The sequence below is a fragment of the Melanotaenia boesemani genome, chromosome 13 (assembly GCF_017639745.1).
Source record: "Melanotaenia boesemani isolate fMelBoe1 chromosome 13, fMelBoe1.pri, whole genome shotgun sequence".
Lineage (NCBI taxonomy): Eukaryota > Metazoa > Chordata > Actinopteri > Atheriniformes > Melanotaeniidae > Melanotaenia > Melanotaenia boesemani.
In genome coordinates, this window is record NC_055694.1 from 30,574,396 (window position 1) to 30,592,851 (window position 18,456).

General features: G+C 40.6%; 1 protein-coding gene across 3 annotated transcripts in view; it reads right to left on the reverse strand.

Moving 5' to 3' along the window:
* Positions 1-18,456, reverse strand: part of itpr3 (inositol 1,4,5-trisphosphate receptor, type 3) — a 101,121-nt gene that overhangs the window by 54,763 nt on the left and 27,902 nt on the right. For all 3 annotated transcript variants that reach the window (XM_042004371.1, XM_042004369.1, XM_042004370.1), the window contains exons 2-7: positions 14,004-14,074; positions 10,413-10,534; positions 10,232-10,318; positions 7,643-7,801; positions 6,710-6,808; positions 3,420-3,503 (exon numbers count right to left, since the gene is read on the reverse strand). In XM_042004371.1, the coding sequence (XP_041860305.1) occupies positions 3,420-3,503; positions 6,710-6,808; positions 7,643-7,801; positions 10,232-10,318; positions 10,413-10,534; positions 14,004-14,074 (622 nt within the window). The remainder of the gene's footprint in view (positions 1-3,419; positions 3,504-6,709; positions 6,809-7,642; positions 7,802-10,231; positions 10,319-10,412; positions 10,535-14,003; positions 14,075-18,456) is intronic.

The following is an 18,456-nucleotide window of genomic DNA, read 5'->3' on the forward strand; positions in this document are numbered from 1 at the left end:
TAACAGCTGAACAGGTGAGGGGAGAACTGAGGAAGCTCCACCCATGGAAAGCAGCTGGCCCTGACGGAGTGCCTCCTCGTCTGCTTAGGACCTGTGCTGATGAACTGGGGGAACCACTCCAGCATGTCTTCAACCACAGTCTACAGCTAGGGAAAGTGCCTACCCTGTGGAAAACATCCTGTATTGTTCCAGTTCCAAAGAAAAAACATCCTGGTGAGCTGAACGATTACAGACCGGTGGCACTTACATCCCAGCTGATGAAGACGATGGAGCGGCTCATCCTCAATCTCCTCAAGCCCCAAGTGCAACAGGCCCAGGACCCCCTACAGTTTGCCTATCACGCAGGTGTGGGTGTGGAGAATGTTATTCTCTACCTCCTACACCTTGTCCAAGTTCATCTGGATAAGGGGAGTGGGCACAGTGAGGATCCTCTTCTTGGATTTTTCAAGTGCCTTCAACACAATCCAGCCCCTGATGCTTCTGGACAAACTGAGGGAGATGCAGGTGGACCCCTGCTTGGTGTCCTGGATTGGTAACTACCTCACAGAGAGACCGCAGTACGTCAGGCTAAAGGACATCACATCTGACACTGTCATTAGCAGCACAGGAGCACCCCAGGGGACGGTGCTGGCCCCCCTCCTCTTCACACTCTACACCTCAGACTTCTGTTACAACTCAGAGCTGTGTCACATCCAGAAGTTTGCAGATGACACAGCCATCGTGGGGTGTATCAGGGATGATGGAGAGGACGAGTACAGGAATCTGGTCAGTGACTTTGTCACCTGGAGTCAGATGAACCATCTCCAGCTTAACACCTCAAAGACTAAGGAGCTGGTTATTGACTTCAGGAAGTCCAGCCCACAACCACGTCCAGTGACCATCAGGGACAATAAGGTGGAGATTGTAGACAACTACAGGTACCTCGGGTTGTGGCTGGATAACAAGCTGGACTGGACATGCTGTACAGATCACCTGTACAAGAAGGGCCAAAGCCGTCTGTACTTCCTGCGAAGACTGAGATCTTTTAACGTCTGCAGGAAACTCCTGTGGATGTTCTATCAGTCTGTGGTAGCTAGTACGCTTTTTTATGCTGTTGTCTGCTGGGGGGGTAACATGACAAAAAGGTGTGCTAACAGGCTGGAAAAACTCATCAGGCGGGCAGGCTCTGTGGTTGGCATGAAGCTGGACTCCCTGGTGACAGTGGCAGAGGAGAACACTAAAAAAACTACTGGCTATTGTGAATGATGCCAGTCACCCTCTGCACACTGTCATCAGTGCACAGAGAAGCCTGACCAGTAACAGGCTGCTCCTCCCCAAGAGTCGGACCAACCGGCTCAGAGACTCCTTTGTCCCCCGAGCCATCAAACTGTACAACTCTGCATTAGGCAGGAGGGGGAGAAGGAGGGGGGAGAGGGAGGTGTGCAGTCCGCCTGATAGAACACATGCACAATAACCCTTACAAACAGTTGCAATAACTTATACGTGCAATAGTGAACTGGGAATCTGTACCACCTCTACTGTGTGCAATGCTTGTTTATATTGTTTTATTTAACTTATCTTATTGTTATTATTGTTATATTTATTGCATTCTATTTGCCTCTATTTTGCTTTGTACTTGTATATATTGTGTCTTGTGCTTGTCCTGCTTTACTGTTGGTGTTGTATTGCTACTGGTACCCAAATTTCCCTGAGGGCTCTCTGAAGGGATTAATAAAGTATTTCTATTCTATTCTATTCTATTCTATTTAAAACAATGTTGGCTTCCAGCCATGTGAAGAACAACAGGTAGAAGAGATGGTATGGGGTTACTTTCAGTACTTTCCACTGTGCGACAACACACAGCAAATGATGAACATCCACTTGTATGTATAATTTTGTGACTTCTCATCGAAGCCACAACAAATATAAAACTAATTTGTTAACAACTACATTGTGGATATTTTGGGAACATCTTTAATAAAAAATGCGCAATTTCCCTCTCTGTGATGAGGTAGTTATGCACCTGAGCCCTGTGTTGAGGAACCGGACCAAGAGGTTCAGAGCTTTCCGAATGAGGGACTGACTGGATGTGTAGTGAGGAACGCAAATGTTAGACATTATTTGAGACAGGTTCTTTCCTGAATATGCAGTGATGAATGACAGGAAATTTATAGATTTAGGGTCCGAGCCATACGAAGGGTGCCGCCATCTTGGAGTTTACGCCCAATTTTTTCCCCCATTTTTGTCACTTTGTACGCATCGTATTTGAACAAACTAGTCTGAGGGGATTCGTGTGAGTGACTCCAAACTCGGTTGGAAGCTTACTGACAAGTTGGGGACCAAACACTAATGAAATCTTTCTAACAGGACAAAGTGTGTTGCCGTGGCAACTGGCGGAAAAAAGCATTCCCGCCATGAAACACGGTTCGCTAATATCTGCATAGAAATACATGGGATCTGCGCCAAAGTTGAGAGTATTCATACTTGTTAGGTCCTTAACACATTACAGCACCTGTTGCCATGTCAACATAGCATGTTAACTAGCATATTAGCATGCAGGTTAGCTAACATGCTAGCAAAAGGTGTATGAGATGGGTGGCAGGGGCCATGAGGCTGGGACCCTATGAATGCCGCTTGCGGCTTTAATTGATTTCGAGTTGACATTTGCTTCGGCATTTATTTCATGGGGATGGGTTAATGTTATGTTTTATTGCTGCTGTACTTTGCTAAAAGGCTTAATAGGTAGCCGATTCCGGATTTCCCTTTTGAACAACCCATTTTCAAGATTTGATCCTATCCAATAACCGAAATCTGATTGGATTGGGTTGAACAACCAGCCCAAGATGATTTTATCGACCATATGTAACATGTTTTTATCAATGTTTCTTCTCCGTAGCAACAGCAGAGGGGCATTATGGGTACTGTAGTTTCTAAACCAAAATGATGTGACAGAAGAAATAATTTGTCACTCTTGTTATCTTTCTGTCTCCTCATGACTCCAGATTTAAGTGACCAATATTTCTGGAAAAAATAGCAGCAGCCGGTTAATGCGCCTGTTAATAATCTAATCCCTAAATTAACCCTGAAGACAAACTAAAACTTTATGGTTTTTAGGAAAGTTCTGCAATTGTAATTAAAATTTTGTCCAATAACATCTGGGCAGATGTGAAGATGTTTGTTTACAACCAACCTCAGAGATAATCAGTTTTAGGAAAGATCACCAAATCGCATTTTTAGCTTCTGTTGTTGTGACTCTGCTGCTGTAGTTTGGTACCTAATATTCTGCTTATACTGGAATGAAGGGAAAAACTGAATATATTTCACAGTCTGTGGTTGAGGAATTTAAAATGAGACTAAATCAGAAAAACAGAGTAATTCGATAATTAAATTGTGTGTTCTTTGACTGTGCTGCTGCTGTGCTGCTGCTGGTGGATGCTCACTCCTTTCAGGACTTCCTCTCTGTGGTCACTGAACATCATGAACAGGTTGATCTTCCAGCTGGTGTTGCAGTTCACCGAGTTCACCTGCAGAGGGAGGAAGACACACACCAAATGCTATGTTAGGACGCTTTCACATATCATTTCAGTCCACTGGTCACTTCATCAGGTTCTTCTTAAAAGTACAGGGCTGGATCGCCTTTCTCCTTCAGAACCGCCTTCATTCTTGGTGATTCAACAAGGTATTGGAAACATTCCTCAGAGACTGTGTGGTGTTTAAATCATGCCATGTGTGAGCCAAGACGTAACTTAAATCTATCTTCCTCCTTCTGATGCTCATTTTGAACTTCATCATGTCTACAAGACTAAATGTACTGACATGCTGCCATGTGATTGGCTGATTAGATATTAGTGTTAAGAAGTCGATTTAGCTGTTGTATTTTGTGTGATGATTACTTGAGCAAGTATGAGATAAAAATACAAGAGCTACGATAGAGGTCACAAAACTCCATAGAGCAGGGGTGACAAGTCCAGGGCCACATTCAGCACAATTTAAAGTGGACGGATCAGTAAAAAAACAACATAATAACCCATAAAAACACAGTTTATTATTAAGATGTTTACATTAATATGAACAATCCCTTTAGAAAAACAATGGTAAACAACCTGAAAGTTCTGGAGAAAAAGTTAAGTTTCACTAATATTTGGGCTCAGTTTATCATTTAAATGTACATTAAAACTTTACAGATCAGTGGATCTACAGAATGACAGATTTAATTACTTCATCACATTTAATCACTTTTCAAGATCTAACATGTCCAGCTGATTTTCAAATGTAAAACATTTCCAAGGCAGGGGGATAACTTGTTCTATCTTTTCTATCCTTCTGACTTCATAGATCAGAATTCAGTTTGTAATATGAGGTGAGTCAGTTCAGGGGTCAGGATTACTACACACATGTGGAAATGTACATGTATGTACATTTAAAATAACTTGTAGAGCTGGAAAAGTTCCTCTGATCATAATGTGAAATACTGGATTTTTCACTTCGAGATCCCTGGGATTAAATGTTTGGTGGTTTTGTAGGTCCACTGTGATCTGGAAGCTGAGGTGTACTTATAAATGAGTAAATATGTAAAAGTATAGTATGTAAAATCAGTAATATATGTAAATAAACAATACAAAAGTAAAATATTAAACTAGAGGACATCCGCCAAGCCACTGTAATTTTTTTATTTATTTTTTTTGCCAGTGATTGTCGCCATTAGTTTTTTAGTTAGTCAAAGTCAGCTTTATTGTCAATTCTAAAATTGGCCTTTCAGAATTGACGGTTTCTTTCAAACGTTGGTGTGATGAAATACAAAAAATATAAGCCAATAAACAAAACAAAAGAAGTACTATCGATAAGTAAATAGACATGAATGTACATAAACAAGGCAAATTACAGTCAGTGCAATATTTGGAGATTGGGTTGTGCTGACTGTGGAACCTGAGCTAAAATAAGTTTGACTCCACCACAGACAGAAAACATCCTCTGGTGGAGGAGAGCATGTTTTCTGTCTGTGGTGGAGGTTTTCTGTCTGTGGTTGGAGGTTGGTGGAGGTTTTCTATCTCTGATGGAGGTTTTCTGTCTGTGGTGGAAGTTTTCTGTCTGTGGTGGAGGTTTTCTGTCTCTGGTGGAGGTTTTCTGTCTCTGATGAAGGTTTTCTGTCTGTGGTGGAGGTTTTCTGTCTCTGGTTGAGGTTTTCTGTCTCTGGTGGAGGTTTTCTGTCTCTGATGGAGGTTTTCTGTCTCTGATGGATGTTTTCCGTCTGTGGTGGAGGTTTTGTGTCTGTGGTGGAGGTTTTCTGTCTGTGGTGGAGGTTTTCTGTCTCTGATGGAGGTTTTCTGTCTGTGGTGGAGGTTTTCTGTCTCTGATGGAGGTTTTCTGTCTGTGGTGGAGGTTCTCTGTCTGTGGTGGAAGTTTTCTGTCTGTGGTGGAGGTTTTCTGTCTCTGATGGAGGTTTTCTGTCTGTGGTGGAGGTTTTGTGTCTTTGATGGAGGTTTTCTGTCTGTGGTGGAAGTTTTCTGTCTGTGGTGGAGGTTGGTGGAGGTTTTCTGTCTCTGGTGGAGGTTTTCTGTCTGTGATGGACGTTTTCTGTCTCTGGCGGAGGTTTTCTGTCTGTGGTGGAAGTTTTCTGTCTGTGGTGGAGGTTTTCTGTCTGTGGTGGAGGTTTTCTGCCTCTGATGGAGGTTTTCTGTCTGTGGTGGAGGTTTTCTGACTGTGATGGAGGTTTTCTGTCTGTGGTGGAGGTTTTCTGTCTGTGGTGGAGGTTTTCTGTCTCTGATGGAGGTTTTCTGTCTGTGGTGGAGGTTTTCTGTCTGTGGTGGAAGTTTTCTGTCTGTGGTGGTGGTTTTCTGTCTCTGATGGAGGTTTTCTGTCTGTTGTGGAGGTTTTGTGTCTGTGGTGGAGGTTGGTGGAGGTTTTCTGTCTCTGGTGGAGGTTTTCTGTCTGTGGTGGAAGTTTTCTGTCTGTGGTGGAGGTTCTCTGTCTGTGGTGGAAGTTTTCTGTCTGTGGTGGAGGTTTTCTGTCTCTGATGGAGGTTTTCTGTCTCTGATGGAGGTTGTCTGTCTTTGATGGAGGTTTTCTGTCTGTGGTGGAGGTTCTCTGTCTGTGATGGAGGTTTTCTGTCTCTGGTGGAGGTTTTGTGTCTGTGGTGGAGGTTGTCTGTCTTCGATGGAGGTTTTCTGTCTGTGGTGGAGGTTTTCTGTCTGTGATGGAGGTTTTCTGTCTCTGGTGGAGGTTTTGTGTCTGTGGTGGAGGTTTTCTGTCTCTGGTGGAGGTTTTCTGTCTGTGGTGGACGTTTTCTGTCTCTGATGGAGGTTTTCTGTCTGTGGTGGAGGTTTTCTGTCTGTGGTGGAAGTTTTCTGTCTGTGGTGGAGGTTTTCTGTCTGTGGTGGAGGTTTTCTGTCTCTGGTGGAGGTTTTCTGTCTGTGGTGGAGGTTTTCTGTCTGTGGTGGAGGTTTTCTATCTGTGGTGGAGGTTTTGTGTCTGTGGTGGAGGTTTTCTGTCTCTGGTGGAGGTTTTGTGTCTGTGGTTGAGGTTTTCTGTCTCTGATGGAGGTTTTCTGTCTGTGGTGGAAGTTTTCTGTCTGTGGTGGAGGTTTTCTGTCTGTGGTGAAAGTTTTCTGTCTGTGGTGGAGGTTTTCTATCTGTGGTGGAGGTTTTCTGTCTGTGGTGGAGGTTTTCTGTCTCTGGTGGAAGCTCTGTGAATGTAACTCCTGGTTTGTGTGATCAGCATCGGTGAGTCTCACCTCTTTACATCCAGGGTGGTCTGACAGTTCGTAGTTTGAAGCGTGCAGCGGCTGACCAGCGTTCACCGGGTTCAGGATCACTTTATCTCCAACCACCACCTGCAGCAGATACACCACATGAATAAAAAAAAAGGAATACCTTCATTCAAGGTCAACAGACTCAAGAGAGCCCAGAGGTCTGTACTAGGATCTGGATTTTCTGTTATCGAGGTATGTTCAGGTTTACCCTGGAGTTTTCTGTATTATAACGCTGCTTCACTTCTTACCGAGGTGCATCACCATGGTAACTTACACTGAACAGCTAACCTGCTCTGGAGCAGGTTATGTTCTGGATAAGAGATCAAGTATAAAAGCGTCACCTCCAGCACAATCATGCACAATGATGGCGTGCAGATCATGAGAAGACTTAGGAGACAAAGAGTTTGTAGGGATAGATGCATCCTTCTGATGAAGGCAGAAAGCCTCGTCACTGAGAGCTTTGAAGAATGTTTTTGTTCTTGACTTGTTCCCAAGTCCGTTTAGCTCCACCAGGGTTGCTTCTGACATGATGAGGTTTATAATAATGTAGATGTAGTCATTAACATTATATATTTTTGTTTTTATTATTTTACTGAAATGCGATTTCAACAATTATTTTCTTCTTAAGTTCATGTCTTTATGTTACAAAGATTTAAATAATTTCTATTTCCATGGGATATTTATATCTCTTTACTTTTGTAGTTTTTAGATTTAATTTTCTAAGTCAAGTAATTTTTACACATATTTTATCTATTGTTAAATGGGTGTTTCTATGTACTTTGTTATATTCTATTTAGATTTTAAGATTTAGTTGTTTTGTAACTTCATATTTTAGATATCTCCATTCTATTTTATCTGAATAATAATTAAGTGTTTGTCAAGCAGTGCTGACGGAGTTGATGGTGGTGTATTTACGTTGTCTCCGTTGGCTCTGAGCTTCCAGAAGGGCTGGATGAAGTGCCAGGAGCCTTCGTTTCCTGTCCCGTCCAGCGTGACACGCATGGCGTTCTTCTCCAGCAGCGCCGGCAGCCGCTTGTTCACCGTCAGGTATTTATTACTCTTCATGTGGAGCAGCTGCACACACACACACACACACACACAGAGTTAGAAACTCGTCAGGTGGGCTCCAATCCACCGATTCCAGCCAACACTTTAACCCCTACAAACAGCATCTGCTGCCACATGTTCCAGTTGAACATGCACATTCATCCAAATCTGGAATCATGATCATGGGAAATATTCTCCAACCAATTCCTCAGATACACAGAGAAACAGCTGACTGTTCAGATCCAGGAAATTTTTAATGGTGGCCAACAAATCCATGGATCTAACTCAGCAGGACCTTTATTAACTTTGGTGGGAATCTGTGTGAAATCCAGGGATTAAAACAGCTTTAAGCTCTTTCCAATGTCAAAAACAAAACTCTTTACAGAGTTTTAAAAAATATTTTACAAGATATGAACTTTCAAAAAGAGCTAAATGTTATTACAAACATGTAAAACAACTTTAAACATGAGTCATATTACAGAGTAAACACACAGAGAGACCAGCGATCAACCAACCTCGTACTGTAGCCGCCCAATCTCACACACTGCTTAGCCACGCATATATTTTATATTTGTTTTACTGAACATCTATAACATTTAGTTTCATCGTCTATCATTAATTCAGGAAACACTGAGTTATAATTTATGTATTTCTTATATTTCAGTTATGTAGCACGACATGCCACATAAATAAAAGGTCACAAAAATGAAAACAATTTAAATAAAAATATAAAAGATGAAAAACGTATTCTTATAAAAGTTGCAAATAACAATAAATAACCATATAAATAAACACACACACAGGCGTCTACCATTGTTTCCGTGTTAACTGGACAGGCCGCCAGTCAGAATTTAAAACGTTTTAAATCACCATCTGGAGACAAACCATCGATCTGAGAGGCGGTTCTGAGGAGAACTTTACCAGTTCTGCCAGATCATGGTGTGATCCGTGTAGCTGCTTTACACCTTCAACACACACACACACACACACACGCACACACACACACACACACACTGTTTTACTGACTTCCTCTGTCTATTAACATGATGCTATCTGTTAGTGTCAATACTGACTTCACTTCAAGGCTGAAGATCTGCCACCACACACACATGCACGCATACACACACACATGCACGCATACACACACACACACATGGGTTGGGTGTGATTCCTGTTAAAACTCAGATAAGGAGCCATGCAGAAGAAAGGTGTGGGTCCTCACAAAGACAGAAAAATAATAACTCATGGTGTCAGACATATTCATTGATCCTGCATGTAGCAGCAGTTGTAAAGGTGGGAGGGGTGTGTGTATGTCATCTGGTTGTGTGTGTGTGTGTGTGTGTGTGTCACCCTGTCAGTATGTGGCTGCAGTAACATTTATTCACATCACAGAGAGAAGAACAGAGTTGGAGCAGATTTTTCTACATCTGAAAGCCTCCTTCAGCGTGTTTTCCACACTGTTAACACGCCTCCATGCAGATCTGGGGATTTCTGCCCTTAATGAGCCGAGCAGCACCTACAGCCTCAGACAGCCGGCATGTTTCATGCAGAACACTGAAGGACTCCATCCCGGGTGGAGATTCACAGCTAGCTTCTGTGTGCTGTTAGGAAACAGTAAAATGTTGGATAGCACTTCTGAGCTACTCCAACTCAAACCTCAACAATAATTTATTAATAGTAATTAATCAATATATAATACTACACAGTTAATATGTAATCAAACATGTTTCTCCATATAAAACAAAATGTGTGATTTGTTATTCATTATTTTAGTTTTATATTTGCATTAATAACTGTATCCATCATCACTTTTCTATGTTAATTTTTTATTGTTTCCAATTTGGCCTGTCTCTCTAATAAAGCTTTACGAAAAAAGAAATATTTGTATCTGAATCTGAAAGAGGTTAGCTAAAGCCACAAGGAGAAGCTAGCTGGCAGAGGAACTGGTGCTAGCTGGCGGGGCCTGGAAGTTTATGGCAGTTTAATGTTTTGGGATTTTATAGATTCACTGTGCTGTGGAAGTTGTCATGTATAAATCATTAATGATGTGTTGTAAATGTGTAAATATATAGAATAAATATAATATGTAAACAAAGAAAATATATAAAAAATAAAGAAATATATGCAGTAAATTAATATAACCTTTCTCGCCCACTGGAGATCAAACTGTGCTGTTTGTGGCTCCGGAACTGAAATGAGTGACACCCCTGCTCAACACCATGACATGTGCTGCATTTAATGACCACCGGAGGGAAAAAAGTACAAAATGTATCCCAGAGGCTGATCTGCCAGTCCAGCTGCACATCAGCCAAGTATTCAGAGCGTCCGCAGCCACCACCGCTTCTTCAAGTTCAGCATGAATCAGATATTCAGATGACACAAAATGTCACCACTTTCACGTTAGACTCAAAAAATTCCACATGCTTGTCCCACTGAAAAAGACTGAAACCACTTTACCTGTATTACAGTCCCATATTTGACCACGTCCCCGTGGACTTTCTTGTTTTCGGTCTCGTTCTGCTTCTGTTCCAGATTGGACGCATGCTGCAGGAAACAAAGTTAAATTATTTTTGGCTTCTGCAGACCAGCTACCAGTTGGCAGACTAATGAGGACTTTCTGCTTGAATGTGTGTGTTACCTGTAGTTTCTGAAGCAGAACCGCATCACCGATCTTGTCCTTCTCATGTTTGGCTTGTTTGGCCTTCCAGTACTGTTTCTGAGCCGAGTACCGGCTCATCGGACAAACCTTAAACAGGCAGTCTGGAAACACAATGAGGAAGAAATCAAGACTTTTTCACCGCTATTTAAACTTCAGATTTAAACTTTAAACTTTGTCTTTATAACCTGTGTTGCATGAACTCCTACTGAACATTAATTTTTGCATTCTAGATATGGATAAAAACTATTATTTTCTATAAATATTCTCTTTCCTTTTTACCCTTCAGTCTCTTTGCTGATTAACATGCAATAATTCATTAAAGCAACAATTGAATATTAACTGTGTCATTAATTTTAACTATTAAAAACCAGCAGACACAGATAAAACTTTAAAAAGCTGTTTTTCTGTCACTGTTATCAAAAATTTGATGTTTAAACGTTTTCATATTGTCTAGGTGGAATAACACGCATGTACCCCAGTATCTGGCCTAATGATGATTAAATGAACGGTGGATGTGGAGGAGCAGCAGTTCTACTCTGATCTCCTTCTGGATGTCTGAGCTTCTCTATCCCGTTCTTTTAGTCACTACCCACAGCTGGTGACTACAGGTGACCATTTTCTGATAAAAAAAACAAGGTATTTAATTTCTTTATTTAAGTTTATGAATGTTTAGTCTCTGGAAAAGCTTCCTGGGGTTAAATGATGCTATAGGAGGCAGTAAGTCTGTCCTTTTTGTCATTTACATCATTGGGGAAATTGTGTTGAACAAACTCCAGCCTTTAAAGAACAATCTTCTGACTAAAATCAGCTTTTTTGTGCTCTGAAAAAGGAAAAGAAATTAACAGCTCTGAATGTCATTGTAAAGAACATTTCATTCTTCCAACAGTTTCCTAGACACTGAATGGCTCCTCCTGCACAGAACCGCAATTGGAGGAGTTTGAACATCGCTATGATCCGCCAAGGTTGCTCCCAGGAGGAGCTGAAGAGTGTGGCTGATGGATGGATGGATGGATGGATGACTCCAATAAAGCTCATAAATGCTGCTGTATGTTTAAAACCGAACGCTGATTCAGAGCAACAGCAGAAAGAACACTTAAAGGTAAATGTAAACTGGGGAAATTATTTATTAATATCAAACAGCTACTTGTTGTGGCAGTAGTGAAAATTATGACCTGCTGGTGGCGCTAAAGATAAACACAAATCACCAAGATTATTTTCATTACACTGTCTAATAATGTGGTTTTATTCCACAGATATCAAAACACAAAAACATCTGAACAGAAAGTAAGAAGAACAAATAAAGCTGGACCTAAAGAACAAATAGAGGCAGAGCAGGAAGGTAAATATTGATTCTCCTTCAGAACATCCTGCATGTTAACACAGTTCACCGTTTCTGTTTGCCAAGCAAACACTTTAGCTGTGTCCCAATTCAGGGTCTGCACAATTCAAAGTACAGATTCGTCGGCTACATACGTCATCGTGGTGCGCAAAGCACTGTCCCAATTCAAAGGAGCCTCCGAATCCAACCTACAAATCCAAACAAACCCAAACGAAGGCTGCTGGTGATGCAGCCTTTGCAGCCTCTTTTCTCCCAGGATTCATTGAGCACAAGACGGTGGTGAACGAGCAACCGAGCTCAGAAGAATAAAAAAAATAGATTTTTTGTTGTTTTTTTAACCACACTTAAGTAGAAACATGACAAAACCAAGTATGTTAAAAACATTTGTTAAATGGTGACATTAGAATTCTGTAATATTTGATATTCGTGGATTTTTAAGGGGTTAATGAAGAGTCTCTGTGCTGGAAAACAACAGCCTCAGATAGTTTTTTTTTTTTTTTTTACATTATTATTCAGTCGGTATTAATGTTCACTAAAGTCTCCTATGATATGCAAACAGATGTAAGCGATTCAATGTCCTACGTTGCTGCTATGGGGCATTCTTGTTGGATAGGTAGGCTGTCCCATTTCACGAACTTTAAGCAGACTTCAAAGTGTGTAGACCCTGAATTGGGACACAGCTTCTCCTTCATTTCATCAGGACCATCTTGCTGGTACGTGGTCTTTCCTCTAGAACTAACGGAATAGATTGAACAAGGTGGTGGAAACCTTCCTCAGAGGTTTTTCTCCATATTAACATGACAGCATCACACAGTTGCTGCAGGTTTGTCGGCTGCATCCATGATGAGAATCTCCCGTTCCACCACATCCCAAAGCTGCTCTACTGGACTGAGATCTGGTGGCTGTGGAGGCCGTTGGAGTCCAGTGAACTCATCGTCATGTTCTAGAAAGCAGGTGGAGATGATCTGAGCTTTGTGACATGGTGCATTATCCTGCTGGAAGTAGCATCAGAAGATGCTACACTGTGGTTATAAATGGATGGACATGGTCAGCAACGATACTCAGGTAGGCTGTGGTGGTTAAACCAGGCCACCGAGGTACTAAGGGGCCCAAAATATCCTCCACACCATTACACCAGCAGCAGCTTGAAGCTTTGATCCAAGGCAGGATGGATCCATGTTTTGACGTTTCCACCAAATTCTGAGCCTAGTACCGGAATGTGGGGCTGAAATGGAGACTCATCAGACCAGCAACGTTCCTCCATCTTCTATTGTCCAGTGTTGGTGAATTTGTGTGAATTGTAGCCTCAGTTTCCTGTTCTTAGCTGACAGGAGGCACCCAGTGTGGTCTTCTGCTGCTGGAGCCCATCTGCTTCAAATCTGGACGTGTTGTATGTTCAGAGATGCTGTTCTACCTACCTTGGAATAAGTGTGATTGAAATACAGCTCAGTGATTTCACAAACAAGTCGAGTAAGCAGCCTCCCATTTGCTCTGGTTTAAAGTTTGAGCTGTCAGTCACTCATGGTGATCTACTTAGAAACTGGTTCATGAATTTCAAGTCCCCGAGCTCAACACAGCAGATGGAAACATGTCTGTAAGTCATCAGAGAAGCTGCTGGAAAACTGAGCAGAAGTCTCCGATGGCCGAAGCTGGCCTCCCATCACAGACTTTATTTATACTTTATCCAGCACACTGACCCAGGACCAGTCAGACCAGCCTGCTTTCACAGTCAAATGTAAACATTAAGCTCAAAATAAAAAAAAATAAAAATGAAGTTTTTGTGCTGATTGACTCAAGTTGTTCTTTGAAAAAGCACCAAAAGAGATTTTAAATCCTAAACTTAAAGAAAGCAAAGGTGAAGAAATTTAAGTTAAAGAATTGTCACCAAACCATCCCAGTCCCGTGATTTTTAACAGTTTAATGAAGATATGCAGGTTTCATCATTCATGTGTTTTTTTCACATAAAACAGTTTGTAAGCTGTGATTAATCTGATTAAAAATTTTAATAATTAAAAAAGCCCTAATATATATATATATATATATATATATATATATATATATATATATATATATATATATATATATATATATATAACAAATATATATATATTTATAACAAATATATATCTTTTATTATTTCTTGTATTGGTACTTGGTAGTTACAACTTTAATTAGTAGATCATTTTAGTGATAAAGAAGAAAAACGTATACATTTTATGACTGATCCTTACCTCTGAACTTCTTTGGAGGATTCTCCAAATCTCCGGCGGCTGGTTCGACCACACATCGGTCGTCCACTAACCTGTACAGAGGAAACACAAAGCGTGTCAATAACCACATGTGAAGCAGGTTTTAGATGTTTCCTGCTCCAACGCTCCTGATTCAAATCAAACAGATCCAGCAGCTGGTTGTCAACTTCTTTTTCCTACTAGACAAAACTTTTTCATATCTGTACTATTACAAACACATCATTTAATAAATGTATTTATTTAAAGTCAATTGAGTTTGCTACAGACTGTTATTACTATATTACCGCTTTGGCTCCACACTGTTTCCGCGTTATGAAACACACAGTAACCTGGTGATAAGTCTGCTGTCATTAATCACTCACTCACATTTGACTATACGCTATGTTTGATTTAACATCATGTGACAGCGACACTTACCTGTGAAGTCATAACTTCAAACCTCATCACACATTAATTTTCTATAAATGACTGAAAGGCCGAGACAAAAAAAAACAAAAAAAACCAAAAAAACATGGAGGACAGAAAACAGTCCAACTTGTGAAATGTCCCGATAGAGTGAATAAAGACGGTTTTACTGAGTGGAGTCGCTCTAAACATTCTCTAAGTTCAGATCTCAGATAACGTGTTGACGTTAATAAAACCTACAATGAATATTGGATGCATTTTAAACCCTTTCAGCCCTTTGTTTATTCTTTAGGTTGCTCCTCAAAAGACATACCCGTAATGAACTATCTCTGCAACCACAAGGTCTATGTAAATACTTTTGGTGTCATAGTAAAGGGAGATTTGTTAAGGTGTGTAAATATCAGTATATGTGTTACTAGCTAAAGAATACATAAAAAATGGCACAGAGCACAAATGGAAAAATTTAAGGCTTGCCTTAAAAAACACTTTCAGAATGAGTTTATGTCTTTGTAATGCAGCTGGTCTTAACGTCCCCAATCAGGACCTCAGGTTTTAAAAGGTGAAGCCGTAATACGACTCAGAAATTCCTACAATAACAGCAGATTCATCTAGTTCAGCTGTCTCTGTGATGGACATGAAGCTCTTAGCATCTTTACTTCCCTGGAAAAGTAAATAAAATAGATAAATAAAAAAAAAAAACAAACAGGATTTTTGTTTTTAGACAGATGAAGCCACATATTTTACAACATCGTCAACATCGGGGTGAAACTGCTGTGTGCAGAACAGAAACCGTGTACAGAGAAATGAGGTGCTTCGGTCTAAATTAGATAGATAAACATCATCAAATTCATCAAACATCAAATTAAATAAAAGAAACATCAGACTGTTTTTACTACAGGGACAAAGTAGGAACCTGTTCTAGAGCAAACTTCAGTGTTTTGGCCACAAGTTGCATCTTGGGGTTGGTAAGTGAAGCCGTTCATATCTCAGCTTTACGTCCTTGTTAGAATATAAAGCAAATAACTTTTAGATGCCTTTTCATGTGGTAATCCTTCATCTCATGTTAGAAATAGATTTCTGCATAACGCCAAACAGAAGCTGGAATTTAAAATGTTAAATTTCAAACCAAATTGCAATACTGGCTGGAAAGTTTCCCGTTAGTTTTTTTTCTTCTCAGCACCGTTTAGGTCTAGAGGTTGGCACTGGGTTCAACTCAGGCATCTGATGACTAATGGACCAAACACCCCATCAGCACAGTCCCCACCCAGTTTCTTTATCATCTTCCTCTACGCATGGACTTGACAATCCCAGATTTTTTCCTTTCTTCTGCATATCTCCATGTCAACTTCAACAACCGGTCTGATCTCTCTCAGTAACGTGTCACTGTGCAGCAGGAATGAGACGTAAAGATGCAGGTGATTTCAGACTTGGTCAACAAGCTTGTGTTTAAACCTTTAAACCTTTCTGTCATCTTTACTTGTGTCGATCTGCTGACCTTACATCTAGCCAAATCAGTCCCCACACTGTTCTTACTAGTTGCTCCCATATTGCATCATGCAAATGCATAGCCTTAATTTCTCCGGACGTGAACAAACAATACTTCAAACAAATCCAAAATACACGAGTCAGCCATTTTAACACATGTTAAAGTGTCAATTAAAAGCCAATATGTTTGGCCTAAGGAGAAGAAAATGCATGGATGGACTTTGCATACATAAATAAGGAGATGCACCAAAGAACAAAGAAAAGAACATGTATAAAAACTATATATAATATATAGGTAATAAGCTGTATTTGGGCAGATAAAAGAGCAGGAACAGTGTACATCTGTGACAGTTTACAGTTCAATGCTTCTCTCACAGAAGTGAAGTTAAAGTGAAACTGATGGTTTGGAAACTAACCAGCTGGGTGTGAAGTGCTCTTGGTAACGTGTTAAAGCACAACTGCAGCGGAACTTGAACAGAAGACAGGAAGCAACAATCTGAGGCCTCAAGATTAAGTCCGTGGGAAGTGTTTTTTCTATTTTTAGACCCTTTTTTTTCTCTAAAGATCGTCTGAAAGGTTCAAACAGAAAGTGTGAGAAGCAGGTCCGAAGAGGTGGCTGCAGATATACCGCAGTGACAGTCGTTTGTTACTGTGAACATGTCTGAGTTAAAGATGTTCCTACCTCAAAAACCTGTTAGAGATGAGTCACTGCTTCAAAATCTGATGCAAAATAGCAGTTTTTATTTATGACCTACAAATGTCAAAGTAATGAAAGTAACAGAGCTCAAAACCAAAACATGGGTGTCCTAAATGCTCAAAAACACTTTCTGTAGCTTCCCAAGACTTTTTTTATTCATACTGAAACTGAGACATTTTACCATTTCATGGATAACATGCGCTCATTTTGAATCTAATGGCAGCAACACATCTGTAAAAAACGGGCAACAAAGGCTGGAAAAGTAATTCATACAAATCAAAAACAACTGGAGAAGAACTTGACAACTGATTAGGTTAATTGGCAACAGGTCAGTAGCATGACTTGGCATAAAAAGGAGCATTTCAGAGGCTTACTGAGGTGCACTTTGATCAACTTTCATAACTTTTAAGCTACTTTTTAGATTTCAATAAATGGTAAATAGACTTTATATAGTGCTTTTCCAGTCATGATGACTACTCAAAACACTTTACACTACATGTCACATTCACCCATTTACACACATTCATACCCCGATAGACACATTAGGAGGCAACATGGAGTTCAGTGTCTTGTTCGGTGTCTTGCCCAAGGACACTTCTGCATGGAGTCTGGGGAAGCTTGGATTCAATCCACCGACTTTCTGGTTGGTGGATGACTGCTCGTCCTCCTGAGCTACAGCTGCCCCTTATACAGCATTTAGCAACCTTTTGAACATAGATTTGTTCAGACAAGTAACCAGCATGTCAAATGTCACTGTGACTGAGGTTCAGAGATCCGTTTTGGGCGACCATCAATATAAGAGACCAGCAGTCTGTTGGTAGAGTGGCCAGATGGAAACCATTCCTCACTAAATGTCCAACCACTGGGAGTTTTTCAGACATCAGTGAACACCTCTCGGACCATGAGAAACAAAATCCTCTGATCTGTGAAAATAAAGATGGAACTTTAATTGGGCCACATTTGCCAAAAAGGTATGTGAAGGAAACTAAAGTAGTCTCTGAGCATTATTACCATCTCTAACAGTGATGGCAGCAACATGCTGATAGTCAGGCCCGTTGGGATTAGGAGAAGATGGAAGCAGAATTATACAATCATGCTGCCTTAAACTTTTAATTTGGGATTTCAGGCTAGTGCAAAGGTTTACATTTCAATAAGGTTGAGGGGGAGGAGGAGGAGGTACCTCTATATTTTTATTTAGTTACAGTTAAACTTGAACTTGACCTCCACCCTTCCTGTTAACTTCCCGTAAATGCCATTTCTCTGTTACTGTAGATTAAATTCTGAGGAAGATGCTGTAACCTTCCTTTCTCCTCACAGTTTCTCCTGCTTTGAGGACATTTTTTTTATCTATGTTTTCATACATGTTGACATGTTAAGGTCTAAGAAGTTTTCTCTTCTGGACATGTTTAAGGCTCTCAGAAACACTTAAGAGATGAGTTTGACAGTCACAAAGAGACGAGACAAAATTTCACTTTCTAACCAAATCAAGAAAAAAAACTGATTTCTCTGCTGTGGCCGATTACATGACTATTTAAGGACCCCTAACGAGTCAGAGCACAGCTCTACATGTGTGTAGTCATCAGAGTAAATCTCTAGCTGAGTGTTTAGGAAATACAGGAAGCTTCAACCGACACAGACAGCAGTGTTTTTGTCGCATTACTGGTTTCCAGGAGACCTACCCTCACCTGAACAACCTTCATCTGCACCTCAAACCAAACATTCAGCATGAAGCCTCATGTGGGCTTGATTTGTTTGGGTGTGTCCCGTCTGGTAACCACACATACCAACGAGCTGCCATCAGGATTGGCCATCAGTCAGAGGGGATTTAAGCCTCTTTACATACATTCA